This window comes from Nannobrachium achirus, assembly GCF_963921795.1.
Source record: "Nannobrachium achirus genome assembly, chromosome: 15".
In the NCBI taxonomy this organism is placed as follows: domain Eukaryota; kingdom Metazoa; phylum Chordata; class Actinopteri; order Myctophiformes; family Myctophidae; genus Nannobrachium; species Nannobrachium achirus.
This window is the reverse complement of record NC_137822.1, coordinates 11435831-11454111: the sequence shown is the minus strand read 5'-3', so window position 1 is coordinate 11454111 and position 18281 is coordinate 11435831. Positions and strand designations below refer to the sequence as shown.

General features: G+C 40.8%; 1 protein-coding gene across 1 annotated transcript in view; it reads left to right on the top strand.

Moving 5' to 3' along the window:
• LOC308299609 (syntaxin-2-like) overlaps positions 1-17133 on the top strand; it is a gene marked incomplete at both ends in the record, with an annotated part of 32475 nt that extends 15342 nt beyond the window's left edge. The window contains 7 exons of the mRNA XM_080743404.1: positions 11170-11244; positions 13202-13275; positions 14299-14407; positions 15270-15343; positions 15530-15667; positions 16190-16300; positions 17044-17133. Coding sequence (XP_080599530.1) covers positions 11170-11244; positions 13202-13275; positions 14299-14407; positions 15270-15343; positions 15530-15667; positions 16190-16300; positions 17044-17133 — 671 coding nt within the window. The remainder of the gene's footprint in view (positions 1-11169; positions 11245-13201; positions 13276-14298; positions 14408-15269; positions 15344-15529; positions 15668-16189; positions 16301-17043) is intronic.
• Between the last annotated feature and the right edge of the window lie 1148 nt (positions 17134-18281).

The window sequence follows — 18281 nt, the reverse complement described above, 5'->3', positions numbered from 1 at the left end:
CAGAAGGTGTCAGTGCAGCCAAATAGTGCCAGCAGGAGCAGAATATGCGACTCCATGTTGGGAATCACACTAGACTAGACACCTCAGAGTTCTAAGAGTTGGTGCTGGGGAAACACTAATAGTAATAGCGCCTGTTGCCTTCCTTGGATGTAGTAGCCGTTTCTCAGGCTTTCCGGAATCTAACCCTGATTCCTTGTTACCCGTGGTCACCATGGTAAGCACGTAGCGTACCATCGAAAGTTGATAGACTTACCCTCCAATGGCATTAACACCGGCAGTCCTTCCCCACCTCCCGATTTAGGGAGTCTTTTACTGGTAGTAATAGTATTCATTAAAACTGGCAGTCCTTTCCCAGGTATCACTGCTCCTAGGGATGGCCAAATGGAGATTCTTTCTTAACCGATAACTGTAAGGCCATATCAGTTAATTAACCGTTAACCGTTAAGGAAATGTGTTCAAAAATGCGCTATTTTAGCGATTTAAAAAAGGAAAATACACCCGTTTTTCCCCATAATAAAGTGCCATATTTACACATTAAAAACAATAAAACTAGGAGAAACAAGAATACAAATGTTTTCTAAAAGAAATGTGTTTTTTCAAAGAAACGGTGGGATTGAAATGATCAGTCTGTAATGTGATGCGATGTCGCCGGGCACGTGTGCACTGTGCACATACAGCAAAGGGGGCTTGAGCCATGGCTTGAGCCCTTAACTTTTATCAACAGAATTGTCCACCAAAAGGCCCTTCAGCCCATGCCTCTCTAACATTCTGTGCACTCCCTGGCTGTCGCCTAACAAAACAGCAGCAGCAAGATGCTCGCATGTAGAGCAATAACTTCCAATCGTATGACTTTTGGAATGGTTGAATCGGATAAACGTGATGTCCATTTCATTCATTTTCTTCTCTCTCGCCTGTGTTTTGTGTGTGCTGATGCAGCGATCATTGAATTTGCGACTCTGAGCTTTGTTATTTTCGCATAGCCTACACTGTAACCAAGACAACTTCAGCGTTCCTCACGTCATCAACATGTAGACCTAACATTAGAAAGTTGTGTTTAAGCTCTTCTTAAACGGGATTCAATGTGACGGGGGTCTGTTTTGTAAAATCCAATCGACGACGGAGCATTTGTTTCCTGGTGAACAAGTCAGCGTGTACGATTCCAAATCAAGCAGCGTCGCAGACTCGCAGTTGCGTGAATGCATGGATGTTACACAGACATTGGTGTCCAGAAAATGTGTGACCACAGCGCGTATAGTTGCATGGTTGATGACTTGATGTTGCGTAGATATTGGTGTACGGGGCTTTTGGTGTGACACATGGGTTGATTTCCTTTTTCTTTTTTTTTTATCGGTCAAAATTAACCGTTAGTGCTTACCGGTAAACAATTTCTTATCGGTTTAACGGTAACGGTTAACCGTTGGCCATCCCTACTCGGGAGCGTGTCGATTTTGCGACGTAACATTGTTCGACGTCCCATTTGTTTGACACTGGTGAATGCTAACCTGGTGAAATGCTAACCTGCCGATGCTGGTGAATGCTAACCTGGTGAATGTTAACCTGGTGAATCCTAAACCTAAACCAAACCCTAACCTCAGTAAAACTATGCCTAAACCTAACCCTAAAACCTAACCTAACCTATCCCTTAGCTTAGTTGAACTAATGGGACGTAGAAATATCAAGATTTTACCTCACTGCTCAGCTTTACTCAACAAAGTGTATTTGTCCCAACCAGCAACCGTGGACTCTGAAAGCCAAGCCACCACTGTTGCTGGGTCTTTTCTATCAGTTACCTTGGTTGAAATAGAGGCTCAACTCAGTGGCTGCCTGGTCTGACAATGAAACAGCTGCTGCCCGCCTTGCCTCGGCATTGGAAGGATATGCACTGACAAGCCTCGGACCAGAGGAGTGGATGACTTACATTAATGATCTAATGGACTCTCTGGAGAAGCAATTTGGCCAATCTGCCTTCGAGGATTGAAGCAAGGATAGAAGGAGAGCAAAAAGGAGCATAAAAATATGCTTTTGACATCATGACTCATGATACTCTCTTGAGAATGAGACCATAGGTCTAATGAGATTAACTGTTCTTTTTGTTTATAATATAAACACACACACACACGCACGCAGGTCGGGGCCAAAAGAAACCGACCGCTCATAAGATGCAATGTAAAAGTAGTCACAGCCTCGTGTGTAAGAATGCATCCCATCAAACTTTCAGATGCTGTTTTTCTCCCAGTGTGGAGGAAGAGGTTACACGCACGCACGCACGCACGCACGCACGCACGCACGCACGCACGCACGCACGCACGCACACACACACACACACACACACACACACACACACACACACACACACACACATTCTTAACTCTTGAGTAAAATAGACTACAAGAGGCCAGTTACAGCCAGGGAGTTGACATTCAATTTAAACAACAGTCCAATCACAGCTAGGGGGATGATATCAAATTTAAATAACAGTCCAAATCAGGCCAGGGGGTTGATATTCAATTTAAACAACAGTCAAATCACATCCAGGGGGCGGATATTACATTTAAATAACAGTCTATTTATTCTCTATTTGGTTAAGCAAAAACAACAAGAGCGGCGTAGGCTGCTCAACGCCACCACTTTGTGGCTGCAGCTGGTGTTGCCGCACTCATTCAGATGGACACAACAGACAGACAGAAAGACAGACATACACACACAGTCAAATGTTGGAGCGGCAGGCACCGCTCAAAAAAGAACTACCCATAATTCACATAACCACACACTCATACTCAAACAACAGAAGACCTAAGATCTTTATCGAAATGTCTCAACTATACATGATATTGCCCAAATAAGTATGTATTTCTCTCACATGCACGTTTTTTTTCCTCCACTGAAAATCTGAACGGCAAAAATTATGGAGACATAAAATAAAGCATCATCTCGGGAGCGTAGCTTTAATCTGATGCTGGTGAATGCTAACTTGGTGAAATGCTAACCTGCCAACACTGGTGAATGCTAATCTGGTGAATGTTAACCTGGTGAATGCTACTATGCCTAAACATAACCCTTACCATGACATCATATCAGTATGGCGGACAGTGTGGCATGCGAGTGCGGTGACCCTGAGCAGACGGGAGCGTGTCGCTGTTACTACATGTCATCTTTTCGACACCCGACTCAAACCCTCACCCTAACCCTAACCTCTGTGGAGTGAGTCGCTAACCCTCCGGTCGAAATGATGGTCGTTCGAAAGAGTGTGATTTTACCAAGCAGACTGCCGACCATATAATCACCACATGCCCCTTATTCAGACCACCCTCGGAAGCAAGCCTCTTCGACCTAGGACCTGAGATGCTGGCATGGCTACGCGACACCGAGTTGGACCTCTGACTTTACACGAAAGAAGAAGAAGAGTAAAACTATGGCTAAACCTAACCCTAAAACCTAACCCTAAAGTCGGATTAATGGGACGTTGAAATTCACCCATCATCTTCGCATATACAGTACAGTAGCTGGATATTCTGTAGAACTTTGTCCACTTCACAGGCTATGTTCTCTCTCTTAGGTATAAATAATAATAATAAATATATAGGTGAGAGTAGGATGAAGACTGACCGGTAGGTATGCCTCTTGACTCAGTTTTCTTTTCGAATAAGACCCAGAAATATAACTCCTTCACGTGGGGTAAGGTTGCATTCCCTTCCCGGAGGGGCATTTCCTGCAGTGCTGATAACCATGGCCTCATGATTTAGAGAAGCTGATCCTCATCCCGCTTCAAGTTCACGCTCAGCTGTGAACTGATCCAGGGAGTGCTAAAGGGTGCTGCCCGATGATAACATCAGGGCCACATCATCTATGAAAAGCAGTGATCCTCTTTTTTAGCTAGATCTGCTCCTTTCGGTGTTTCGGCAGGGTGTTAGGTTTGGGTTTAAAAAATGTTGTGTGGTTGAGACTGAGAGATAGTAAGATATGCCTGCCACAGGGTTAACAGCTTGCATAATGCTCTTATTTCCACCCTGCCAATCACTTCAGGTAAACAGCACACTGTGAGCGTAAGTCACTTCAGCAGGGCAAGGAACAACACGCACGCACGCACGCGCACGCACACACACGCACGCACGCACGCACGCACGCACGCACGCACGCACGCACGCGAGCACACAGTAGGTAGAGTGGCTGTCTGGTAATCAGAAGGCTCCTTGTTTGAACATTGGCTCCTGGTTGGTTAATTGGCTTTCTCTGGGCTTCTGCTTAGTCAGAGCAAGCCAATTTTGAGTCAACAGCAACGCAGTAATTTGACAGCAGTATGAGGAGGGAATCAGAAGGTTCCCGGTCCTCCTGGCTATGTGTGAACTGAAAGTGTCCTTGAGCAAGAAAGACACTTAATTGATCTGCAATGTTTGATGAGTCCCCATGTTGCTTTAATTCTACAATTTCTATAATCACACACACACAAACACACACACACACACACACACACACACACACACACACACACACACACACACACACACACACACACACACACACACACACACACACACACACACACACGCAATATTTTAAATGTAAATATTTCCCTCAAAAGACATGCATCGTCTTGAGAGTTGATAAAAGTCATGGGAAAATATAAAAATATAAAATATATAAAAATGTGTTTTTTTTAGTACCTACCGCTGTTCCTTAAAGGAGTAGTTCACCCCAAAATGACTTTTTTTCTATTGATTACTCATGCCATGGAGACTAGAGTTCAATAATATTTTTTGTTTTTTGTCGCATTCCTAAGACAAAAATTTGATAACAATAAATTTACCCCCATTCGTTCCGGATATCCGGAATCAATGGGGGTAAATTTACTATTTACTAATTTTTGTCTTAGGAATGTGACAAAAACCCAAAAATATTATTGAACTCTACTCTCCATGGCATGATTAATCAATAGAAAAAAAGTCATTTTGGGGGTGAACTACTCCTTTAAGCACCTCTGTGTTAATATGCTATTCATTTCTATTATCAGACGTCTCACACTCTACCAGGAGGGCATATTAAATATCAATTATTTCCTGAGCATTTTTAATTTTCAAGGTTTCATCTACTGTCAGGTCGAGCTGAGGCCATCATAATTCCTAAGGGTTCTGCCACACGCGATAACTCTGAGTACGTGACAAACACACACACAGCATTGTACATAGTACATTGTAAATTATTTAAAATGATTCCACACACATGCACAGACACAGACACACAAACGCACGCACGCACGCACGCACGCACGCACGCACGCACATGCACGCACGCACACACACGCACGCACGCACGCACGCACACACGCACGCACACACGCACGCACACACACACACACACTCTCTCTCTCTCTCTCTCTCTCTCTCTCTCTCGCTCTCTATTTCTATATTTCATTTATGTGATGGCGTATCTGTGACATAGACACACACACCCCTCTACGGGCATGCACGCACGTGCACGCACACACACACACACACACACACACACACACACACACACACACACACACACACACACACACACACACACAAACCTCTAGAGACAGAAGGAGAAATTGTACTAAAACGTGAACATTCAGTGTCATCTAGACCAGGGGTCTTCAACGGGGGGTCCTCAGTGATGCAGGCAGGCTGCCAAAGTTTTGTATGAATTCAGACAACATATAATTATTGATTGTATTTAGTGGTTAATACAACAGCAGTGATATACTCTCTCACTACCTGCAGGTTTTTGAGGTGACACAATTTGGATAGTACTGTTAAACGGATCTATGAAGCCAATCGAAACTGCAGCATCACCATAGCCACTTAAAATAAAACATGTGGAATATTTCCAAAGTATTCAGACAGTGGAGCTGGCTTTGAAAGCCTCTTGTCAAGTTGCATGGAGAAAAGAATATGCATGAAACCCAGTATTATCATAGCCTATGTGGCGTCCCCTACTTTGTCTCTAACTCAGTTATGGGGTCCATGGCCTGACAAACATTGAAGGCCAGCAAACCTAATCAAGAAGTTGACGTTGTCAACTCTGCTAAAATAAGCATCATACAGTAGCAGATCCAGCAAATACCATCAGGACTTATAATGATGGCCAGTAAAGCCTATAGCCTACTAATCAGAATTCATCAAACAAGACTGCCATCTAGTGACGATATGAGGCCTTAGCAGAGTATGTCCAAACCTCCCACCAATCAGAATGTTCTTCCTGTAAACTCTCCATATATGGACTACATGATCTGTCATTTTAGAATTTAGATGTATTAAAAAGCCCTTAAATTGTTACTTTAGAAACGTGCATATACCCTCTCACTTAAACTTCATGCTGGTTTGTTTACTGTTGAGTGAGAAAACAATTAAGTTAATCATCTGGGGACCCCCCAAAATAATTTGGGGACCCCCCTGGGGATCCCGACCGACCCTAACCACTGGCATAGAAAGCCAATTGACGTCACGCACTGTGCATTATTTCTGTCCTGTCCTCTAAGAGCGTCAGCATCTCCTGTGTCGATGCGAGTTGTTGGCCACTCAAACAAATACTGGGTCAGAATATCTGTACACTCACAGAGTTGAATTGATGATCAGCATTTTGCAGTGTGCTCGTTTTCCAGTGCTGTCATTGGCTCATTGCTGATGATCAGTGATGCTCAGTTACAGGTTCATCTGTTCCAGCATACTCTGTTGCTTTCACCTCAGTTATCTATAGTCTTGAACAACAGAGAAGGCTATAGTTCACTATTCAGTCATTTCCCAGTTGGGACAGGCGATGCAACGTGTTGTGAGCTTGTAGATCGGCTATTTTCAAATAGCCTAGGTATAAAATAGGGCCAAAACCGTTAATGTATGTTTTATAATATATAATAGTTTTCAAATAATTGGATTGGAATACAAGTACAATATTTGGACCCGATGTAGATGTAGTGGAGTTGAAGTAAAAATATTGGAAATTGAGATAGAAATAACTCAAAATTACTTTACAGTTACACCACTGGTTCAAAGATTGTTGGACAACCACTTCAGGCACTACATCTATGATAACAGCATTGGTTGGCCGCTGGCGAGCAATATCACCTCAAACACTGAAGACTGCAGAGGTTTGGCCATGGGTAGGCAGAGCAGAGCGGTTGTCATTGCTCTTGTCTTTATGTCTCTATGTAATTCTGTTTTTGTTTTCTGTGTTATGTCAACTGTGTGGATACTGTATGCACACACAGGGTTGCTGGGTCACAAGAACAAACGTTAGAGGCATTTAAGAAATGTTTTGTGAATGAGGCACATTCTACTACAAAGGTTAACAGCCAGTTCGATAGAGAGAGAGAGAGAGAGAGAGAGGAGAGAGAGAGAGAGAGAGAGAGAGAGAGAGAGTGAGAGAGAGAGATTACAAGATTGCACATAATTTTATGTTTTAAGAGAGACATTGATTAACAGGCAAATAAGCAACAACTAATGGCTTATACATGTATTACAGTTACACTCCACAAACATTAAAATAGGTAAGGTTATTGTAAAACTTCACTTACACATTGTAGCCTACAGCTCTTAAAGTCTCAGAGCTGGCTGTTACAAAGATGGAGAGGTCACTCTCACTGTTGCTGAAGAAGTGACGTTTGCCATGACAATAAATGGTGGCAGAGCTCCTCCTGCTGGCGGCAACTTCACTTGCACTGTAGATGGAGAAATTAGAAAACCATTTATATTTAAAAGCATCATTTACAAATGCATGTTTTGCACACAAACGTTCACAGTTTTACCCAGACTTTTGTTCAAGCAAAATAAGTTGTCCAAAATTAGGAGGCTATTTTAAATTGGCTTTAAGTTGAACCTGGAAGAGGAGTCAAATGCAAATAATATCGCCATATTTAGTCTTTACCGTTGACAAAAAACATTTAGGGTTAGGGTTAGTGTAATTTGAAGCCAAAATGTTGTTTTATAGTCACTTGTCCAAATCTCAAATACAGGCTACTTTGCAAATGGTGTTTATGATAGTTTACTCGTGGCTTACTTCTGTTTTATAAGAAGAAGATGTTTAGTTTAGCGGGTTCAACTTTATCAACCTTCCATGCTATCAAATAAAACACGTGCACAGTCATTTCCAGACTTTGAATTAAAAACGGTGGTTATATATAGTTTATATTTTATATGGCGAACATTCACATTTCAACTGGATAAAAGGAGCAGCTTAATAACGTTACTTTTGGGTGTATTAAGCTAGGTAGATATGTTGTTTAATAGTACAGTAGTTGCTCTATTTTACACCTCGCGATAGGCTTGTGGCCTGGTTTCTATTACTGGTCAATGCTCATATTCGGTCTAAAGCCCGCCTACTATATCCGGTATTTTCCAGAATGAAATAGTTGTACATACAAACCGTTTCCGTATCCGCTATTGACCGGATATGCAAACTGCAAAGCGCAAAGCCAACGGATGGTTTGGAGGCGTGCCTTCACGTTTTGACGTGCGTTACTCACCATCTACAGGTGAGGTCGCCCTATCGACAACATTTGATGTGGAGACTGGAGTGGAGGAGACAGCAGCTTGTATGTTGTGCGCAAATGAAAGCGACTTTTTTAGTTCTAGTTTTTAAAGAAAAAGGGCGTTAACACTGGACTGACTTGCTACCTTTTCGTGTTGATGGACACACGCCCTCAGTCGGATGGATTTGTTATGAAGGATCGATTGGCAGAACTTCTAGCCGTGAGTATAGTCTTTCAAGGAGACAATGAATGAAGCCTGAAGCAAGCGGGAAGCCCCAATGTGTCTTTTCGTCTGACTTCACACTAGACAATGAATTCTTCCCTAATCATCGTTTCATGTTTAGCTGTTCTTTTGCACTGCAGTCGTGTACAGTAGTCTAAATGTCGACAGAATTCACTCAGCAGCTTAAAATGTCTGTAACAGCTGCCTGTGGCAGACACCTGTTTATTTTTTATTCCTGTTTATCTGTTTATTTATTCACTGTAGATTATTTGGCCTTCATTGGTGGATTTTTTTTAGAGGGGGAAATCATTTATGTAGCCCTATATGTGTCTAACATAACTGTTTATTTTCTATAGATAAGCAACAGAGTGGATGACGTCACCTTTACGATGGCACGCAATGTTTGCATGGAAGAGTTTTTCATTAAGGTACATGGTGTGTGTGTGTGTGTGTGTGTGTGTGTGTGTGTGTGTGTGTGTGTGTGTGTGTGCGTGTGCGTGTGTGTGTGTTCCCATTGGTGCTTTTAGTTGTTCTGTTGATAGTTGTTTTGTTCAAATAAGGAATGAACATGACCAGTAGATGATTGTTCTATGTATTCCATACCATGTGAAGGTGAGAGAGGTGAGAGCCATCATTGAGAAGATCTCCTCTCAGGTGGATGAGGTGGAGCGAACACACAGTGTCATCCTCTCTGCTCCAAACCCAGAACAGAGTGAGTACTGAGTAGACCCACCCACCACACCGAATGTTGAAGAGTGTTGTAGAGCAGGTTCTCAACGTTTTCAGGCCAAGGACCCCTTAGTTGAGAGAGAGATGAAGCAGGGACCCCCGCAACCTTTTTCATACACTCTAAAAACTGCTGGGTCAAAAACAACTCAACTTGGGTCATTTTTGATCCAACTCACGGGTCAAATAGGGACCGATGCCCAGTTTGGTTATTTTAACGCAAGAAATTTGGTTATGAATGTTGACCCATAAATTGGGTCAAATAAATAACCAAATTATTTGTTTAAAATGACCCAAGATTGTAGTCAATATAACGCAAGTTTTGGGTTGAGTGGGCTAAATGAATACAACCTACTGTTATGCATAGTCTGGAGAATGACAATGCCAATATTATCTGACATTAACATAATATCAGAAATGTTTCAGGGTTTCTTCACAGACGATCTGTTCAAAGTTTAGTAATATCAACATAAAAGTGCATAATTATATATATATGCAATAATGTTGATAATACAACAATCAGAATAGTTTAGAGAAAATAAACAAGAGAATCCCAAAATTACCATGAGTTCTTCTCATTCAGACAAGCAGGGGGGAGGGAGCTCAACCCTAAGCTAGCAGCCAAGCACTTACGGCTATGGTTTAGACTCAAATACTGACAAATCAAATTCAGACATATGACAGTCAGCTTGCAGAGACAGACACATGGATATGACATATTTAGCATGTTTAGCTCCCAAAAGCTTAGAAAATGTCTCTGGAAACCCAGACAAATGCTTTTCCCAGCATGCTTTGCAAACAGGTTTATGGTGCCTGTCCCCTGATTGGCCCAAAGCTAGACCACTGACCCAAGTATATGTGTTACCACTAACCCCCAAAACGGGTCACCCCCAAATAAATATTACCTACCTCGAACAACCCTGGAATTGGGTCAAAATAATATCCCAATAACTCAAGGAAGGGTTGTGGCTCTGAGAAATGACCCCAAAATTTGACCTAACACAAATGACCCATGATTTGGGTCAAGAAATGACCCATGAGTTTTTAGTGTGTAGATTCCATATAGTTTCATCGTTTGACAGCACAATCATAAGTGTATTTTGGATTCATGTCAATTTGTGTTTTCAGGTATTTAACCACTTGAGCCATTACCTATAATAAACTTGACCTTTTACTCTGTACTTAGTCTGCTCTTTTTCCCCTCTACACCAAACCTCTTTGCCGAAAATAGCCGGCCTTGTGAGCTTGTAGATCTTCTATTTTTGACTAAAGTTCTCAGAATATGGACACTAGGGTTCAATTTGTTAATATAAAAAGGATTGGAAGAATTGGTAGGACCCCCTGTAGTAACTCTGAGGACCCCCTAGGGGTCCCGGACCCCCTGTTGAAGACCCCTGTCGTAGAGCTTTGATTTAATTCCAGAGTTAAATGAACACACTTTTGCTGTGCATGACGTGTAGGCCTATCCATCATGGCAGAATTCTACAATTCGACAAACTGTATATTCGTTCCCCATTTTCAACTGTTTTGTTTTTATTATATTTTGACACATGCTTTGGCAATGTAAAAGTATGTTTTCTCATGCCAGACACAGTTGTATATGTCAAGTTTGTCATCTAAAGAAACAACAGGGTTTTTGTTTTTGGCTTTTAAATGATTTTTAATAGCTTATTTAACACGCATATACAAATAAAATCACACACTACATCCCTTCTTCTAATACATTTCCTTTCAGGAACCAAAACCGAACTGGAGCAGCTGAATAATGACATCAAGAAGAACGCTAACGCAGTCCAGGCCAAGCTGAAATGTATGTACAAAAGTTGTCTTTTAAACAAAGACTAATTCCAGACTATTACATAAGGTGAATATAATGTCTGTCAGTTGGAAAATGGAAACTATGTATGTCAAAACTGTAACCTTTCAGGAAAAAAAACTACAAAAAAACAGTGTTCTTTCAACTCCGGCCCACGGGCCACTTCCGGCCCGCGGCACAATTTTGACTGGCCCACCAGCTTAATGTCCTCAAAGTTGCGCATCCAACAAGCTTTAAACTGAGCAGATTGGACCTTGCGTTCCAGAGATAATGGCCAAAACATCTTGAAAACGTCTATAGAAATCGCCGATTTTCGCCGATTTTTTTTCTCTCTCTCTCTTTTTTTTACCAGTGGCTCTGCCTCTGCCCAACTTATTAGCATACTCAAAATGTTATTGTAGGCCTAATGCAAATGAAGAAACGTACTGTAGCTCTACTTAACAACTGCATCATTAGCCATTTGGTAGCTTAAGTCTGGGTCATCTATTTTAAGTAGAGTAGTGTTTGATTTGATTTTATTTTCCTTAACTATCAATTTTATATTTTATTTATTTTCTGTAAAAAGCCATTTGTGTTGAATGTGGCAACGTCATCAAATAGCATTGTGAAGCAATTGAAAGAGAGTTGTGCTCAGCTATCTTTAATGTTATCCAACTCGATAGCAGGCAGACAGATATCAACCCAGACAAATAGCAGACAAACGTACATTAGTTTGTTTTGGTGTTTTTGTGGAATATGCTAATTTCACAGAATTATTAAAAAAGAGAAAATGTAGCAAATTACTTTGATTACAAATGTTGTCATTGACAGAATATAAATGGAATTCCAAGCCATAAAATAATGCACGTTGCAATTGTCTTGAGTTATGTGGAAATAAAGCAAAAAGTTATCAAGTAATGTCATTTTATCAACTGGCCCTTGGGGGATAGCTTCGCTGTTTCTACATGTCATCTTTTCAACACCCAACTCTAACCCTTATCCTAACCTTAACCTCCGTGGGTTGAGTCGCCTTAACCTCCGTGGTTTGAGTCGCTAACCCTCCGGTCGAAATGATGGTCGTTCGAAAGAGCGCGATTTTACCGGCCCGCGGCCCCTTGTCATTTTTGTAATGTGGCCCACCGGTTCAGAAGTTTGAGTATCCCTGAATGGATCCACTGTAATCACAAGCTGACAGACTAACCACTTTCACTTTCAAAATGTCAAAACATTTCAAAAATAGCAGATCTACAAGCTTATAGATTTTTTTCAGCGACACTGTCACATGACAAAGTAGGGCATTCATTTACAGGGAGAATAAAGGTTGAAGACAGGTTTTTATAATAATGATGTATGAACAGCAGGTATATAAACCAAACCACAGTTTCATAGATGCATAGCTAGTGTGACATGGCTTAATAAATTAAACACAGAACACTGGGAACAGGAAGCTGTCCCTTGTTCACGGGGACAGACATACCCGTACTTTCAAAGGCTGTAAGGAGGAACTGTCCACGCTTTGTGTTTCTATACTTCCTGCAGTGTGGTGTTCATTCCATGGCACACCGCATTTTACTTGCAAATGTGCTGAAAGGTGAAGCTGCTGCTATGTTAATCTGATGTAGACATGAGCCAAAACTTCACTTTCAGTCCCTGGATTAAATTAAAGGAGCTATAGTCAACTTTTTCTTGAAAAACGGACGCTAAAATACAAATAATGTCGAAAATATTTTATAAAAAATATTAAGCTTCATAATATGTGTTTCTATTCAAAAATGACCACAAAAAGCGTAGAATAATGATAAAATAATCATTTTGGCCATTGTCAGGCTGACTTTGTTTATATCCCTCTTCTATTCTTTTATATGGATTGATAAGGGAGGTAAACAAAGTAAACAAAAAAAATGGGAGACCGTAAGTATGTTTTGCTTGTGTTCAAATGTCATGTGATATTATAATAATTTTATTTTTTCAGCTATGCATGAGAGCTTGCCTATAGATGAGAATGGGAACACTACCTCAGCGGACCAGCGTATTCAGAAGAACCAGGTCTGACATTTCATTTACTGTGTTTGTTCTGCTGTCATGAACCAGCCAGGTGTAAAAAGAAGAAGAAAGTTACCTGTATGTCCCTGTTATGGGGTGAACATTCGTAAAAAAAATAGCACATCTACTGTCTTGTAGATCTTCTTGCTACGTATTTTCGGCAAAGAGACTTGGGACCCTCTCTATTTAATAGTTTAAATAGCCGATCTACAAGCTCAAAACGTGTCGATGTAGATCAGCTATTTGAACTATTTAAAAATTATTTTCAAATAGTTTAGGCTATGCCCGTATGCTGAGGGTAAGGCGGCAAGATAGGACCCTTGGTGTAGAGGGAAATAAAGAGGGGGCAAAGTGGGGGACCAATCCATTACCTGGAGAACATCGAGCTACAATTTGTCAGCTACTACCAATTTAAAATCTAAAAGCCACAGCATATGGCAAAAATCAACTAGCAAAAGTATTTTATCCCACAAATGATCTGCTAATTATTTTGTCCGAAAATATGCTCCCCAAGTGCTGAGTTGATTAAATACTTTCTTTCCAGCAATGGACAGCTCTTTGCCTTTTTTGCTTTGTGGGATAATAGTGTTCATTAATACTTGAAAATCCAATAGTTTTTGTCTGGCAGACAACATGGAATGAGGACACAGCATTATGCTCATTAGTAATTCAGTACAACAGAGATATTATTTTAGGAAGTTTAAATTCAACTGGAGTAAATATCCAATGGAAACAATATTATGTTACAGTTAATCATGCCCCGGCTCCGCCCTCCGCCACTGGCCCTCTCTGTCCGTCTGTCTGAACTTGATGTGATCTCTCAGGAACGCCTTGAGGGAATTGAATGACATTTGGCACACATTTTCACTTGGACTCAAGGACGAACTAATTAGAAGTAGAGCTCACGTTCATTAAGTTCCTTCAAAGTCTTCATTCACTACATGCAGTTTATGCTACACAGGAGAGAAATACAATAAAACCAGCCAAAATCAATTTGATAACCATACGTTTTCTGCCCCTTTCAAGCACTCAGATCTGACCCGGTCGTTTGTGGAGGTCATGACAATTTACAACAATGCACAAATCGGCTTCAGAGAAAAGTGTAAAGCACGAATTCGGAGGCAGCTGGAAATCAGTAAGTCTGAATATATAACTTAAATGAACATACACACACACAAGCACGCACGCACGCACACACACACACACACACACGCACGTATGCACACACACCCATTGTTCCCTTGCATCATCAGTTAAGTCAGCCATCTGCCTCTTTTGTTGTGTACAACTGCATCCTTTCTTCCATAGCAGTTGTAGTGTTTGCTCTGGAGGGGAGGCGGAGCTCTGCCCCTCCCCGAGAAATATGAGCTGGCTTGCAAAAGGATACACCTGTGTGTGTGAGCGTTTCTATGGCAACTGTTGCTGGGGTAGTTGAGAAAGGTGCAGCAATAGTGGATTGGTCAGTGATGATTAATAACGAATATATACAGTATATATTTAAATATTCTGTATAAAAGTTACATTGGTTTCCAGTTCTTATGAAATGTCCTTAAATGTAAGAATCAGAATGATCTAAGCTGAATCAATTACATGTCCCTCTATTTATGTTTATATTTAAATGCTTTGGGACTTGTTTAGACTTTTGTACATAATGCTTTATGTTTGGATTGTTGAAACATGTATATTAAATACTAATGTTAAGTCTATTGAATGTTTCAAAAAGCCAAGCATTATGCAGGATTTGTGCGATAAATGGCTTTATTATTGTGGTCCTATTTTGTCTATAGAGTCTTATAATTAGGTGTGATAACGACCATAGGTGGTAAAATATGTAACACAATGAATTCATGAATCCTGACCAATTTTAAACATACAATAATTGTTAAGTTGGCTCTTATGTTGACAACTTAATACTAATTTCAGTTAAATATGTATGTGAAAAACTAAACAAAAAACCTGGTTATTTAAACATTTCTTTTCCCCCCGTGTAAATTCAGCTGGTAAAATCACCACGGATGAAGAGTTGGAGGACTTATTGCACAGTGGCAATCCTGCCATCTTCACAGCTGATGTTAGTTGGATTTTCTCACACCACAGAGACCATCAACCTGTTGACAACTTAAACTTAATCCTTGGATGTGATATTATATACATGTTTTAATACTGTTGACAGATATAAGATCAGTAATACTCAATAATTAATACAAAATGTTGCAAGAAGAATACACTACAGCCCACAATACATGTCTCTATGCAGATGGTATCAGACTCACAAACCACACGGCAGGCCTTGAGTGAGATCGAGTCTCGTCACCAGGACATCATCCGTCTGGAGACCAGCATCAGAGAGCTGCAGGAGATGTTTATTGACATCGCTGTGTTGGTAGAGACTCAAGTAAGATGTGAAGTCATTCATGTTTACGGTAATTCCCCATTATACTTTGTTGCACGCCAGTCGTCCGTGTTGCGCACTACCTACAAGCTCGCAGCGTGCTATGCTGCTACACCGGCGTTGTGCCACAAAGTATAAATCGGGCATTATTGTGGGCTTGCTAAGGTGAGCACACCAATGTTATCGTCACTATCTTTTTATTTATTGTTTTATTGGCCACAGGCCGAAATGAGGAATTTAGTTCCAGAGGCTGAGAGTATCTATATCTTTATTATATACACAGCCTTTATTTGCTCTGGGTGAAGGTTAGTTATTATAGGACCAAGGGGAGGATGACTGAGATCAGCCCTGGAGCTGTATACGGAAGGGACTGAATAATATTTGTAATCACAATCTAAATTAATGAGTCATATTAAACCTCAGGAGAATTCTTACCAAATTGTACCACAATTCTGTCTGTCTGTTTGCCTGTCTATCTATTAATGTAATCTAAATCTATTTTTTCTAATCTGTGTACTCTTTCAGGGAGACATCATAAATAACATTGAAAAGCATGTTGGCACTGCAGTAGACTATGTGGGTACGGCCAAAGGAGAGACCAAGAAAGCAGTGGTGTACCAGAAACGGGCACGCAGGGTAAGCCTCAACCTTGGCTTCTTCAAGTCGTTCCGCAGCTCTGCTACTACAGCCCCTGATCAACAGCCCTCTGAAGTATCAAATTAAGCATGAACTCTAATGTGTGCATACTGTATGCAGTCTGCAGAGTGAGCGAGTGTCTTATCTGCCATGCCGTATACAGGCACTTCCCTAAAAAAGTTGTATTATTATTTGTATTACTGTGAAAACGAAAGGACTGGACTTAAAGGAGTAGTTCACCCCCAAAATGACTTTCTATTGATTAGTCATGCCATGGAGAGTAGAGTTCAATAATATTTTTTGGTTTTTGTCACATTCCTAAGACAAAAATTTGATTCGAGTAAATTTACCCCCATTGATTCCGGATGGGGACCCGTTTCGAAACGGGTCCCCATCTGGAACAAATGGGGGTAAATTTATTGTTATCACATTTTTGTCTTAGGAATGTGACAAAAAACTAAAAATATTATTGAACTCTAGTCTCCATGGCATGACTAATCAATAGGAAAAAAGTCATTTTGGGGGTGAACTACTCCTTTAACTGCCTCTTCTTTCATCTTTTTGCTTTGAAATGCTATACTTGGAAATAAAAAATCATTTTGTTGTCAAAGCAGAATGTGATGTGAACGTTTGTACTGATACCTGTGTTGTTCTGTGGCATTGACATACCTCCTTTGCAAATATCGGTGTTCATATACAACAATGCTAAACCCTAACCCTTTTTGTTGTTTGTCTCTTGGCAGAAACATGTCATAATTGCCCTAGTGGTTCTGGTCCTGCTCGCTGTAATCGCTCTAGTGGTCGGGTTGTCTGTGGGCCTTCCCAAGGCCTAAACCCACCAACCTCAAACAGAGGTAACTACAACCCAACACTTTGGGCCTGCTGTGCCAAAATCATCCAGCACAAAACTTCTAATAATGAAACATATAGTACTGCATGCCTTTTTTTAAAAACAGCTCATACTTAGACGCACGATGGCATCGTGGCGAAAATAGCACCCTGTCACACCGCGTTTCATCCACATTCGCCTATTTCCACCGGCGCCGCACAATGCCATTGTGCAACTGTTAGCAATTGCGGAGATGTTTGTCATCATGCAACTTTAGCAGGCAAAGAAACAGCTTGGAGAATAGAGCAGCGTTTCTCAAAGTGGGTGCCGAGGCACCCTAGGGTGCCGTGGCGCAAGTCCAGGGGTGCCTCAGAATATTTAGAATTCACCAATATCGCTTCAGTTTAACCACATAAGTACTTAATAAAACAGACCTGAGTTGCACTGTACTTGGTGCAATGTTTTTCAGCCTACAATACACCAAGTCTCTTTGCCAAAATCTGTACTAGGATACTCTCTCAGGTTTTCCTTGTGACATACTATATCTTAGTCAGGGGGAAGGATTTACATATTTGACATGAATGTAAGGTGCTGTAAAGTAACAATGTAATTTAGGGGTGCTGTGGATGAAAAAGTTATTTACAGGGGTGCCCTGAGCCAAGAATGTTTGAGAACCACTGGATTAGAGTGCCACTATATTACTGTACGTGGTAAGCAGCCCATCAGTAGATTTGGCCATTAACTAATTAAAGTTCAAAGGAAAAAAAGCTTTGGATGCCAAATGGTTGACTATTTAAATTATTAAGTAAAGCAGCAACATAATATATGATTTTCTTTTCTAAAACAAATAGTAAATTCTCCCCCCCCCCCCCCCCCCCCCCCACAATATTATCTTTGTGGGTGTGATACTGGGTCATCAGTTATCACTTTATTTATTATCATTGGAGAATGGTGGTGTCTGTAAGTGATATCTTTTATATCTCTATATTCCAATAGCAACGATTGCTATAGTTTATTCACTAACAGGGGTCTCTCCATCTGTCTCAAATTATTGAATTATATAATATTATATAACTTGAGCAATTATCTGATATCGCAACTGTCATCTTGGGAAGCTCCAGTATGTGATTTTTACACCTGGGTACACTGTGA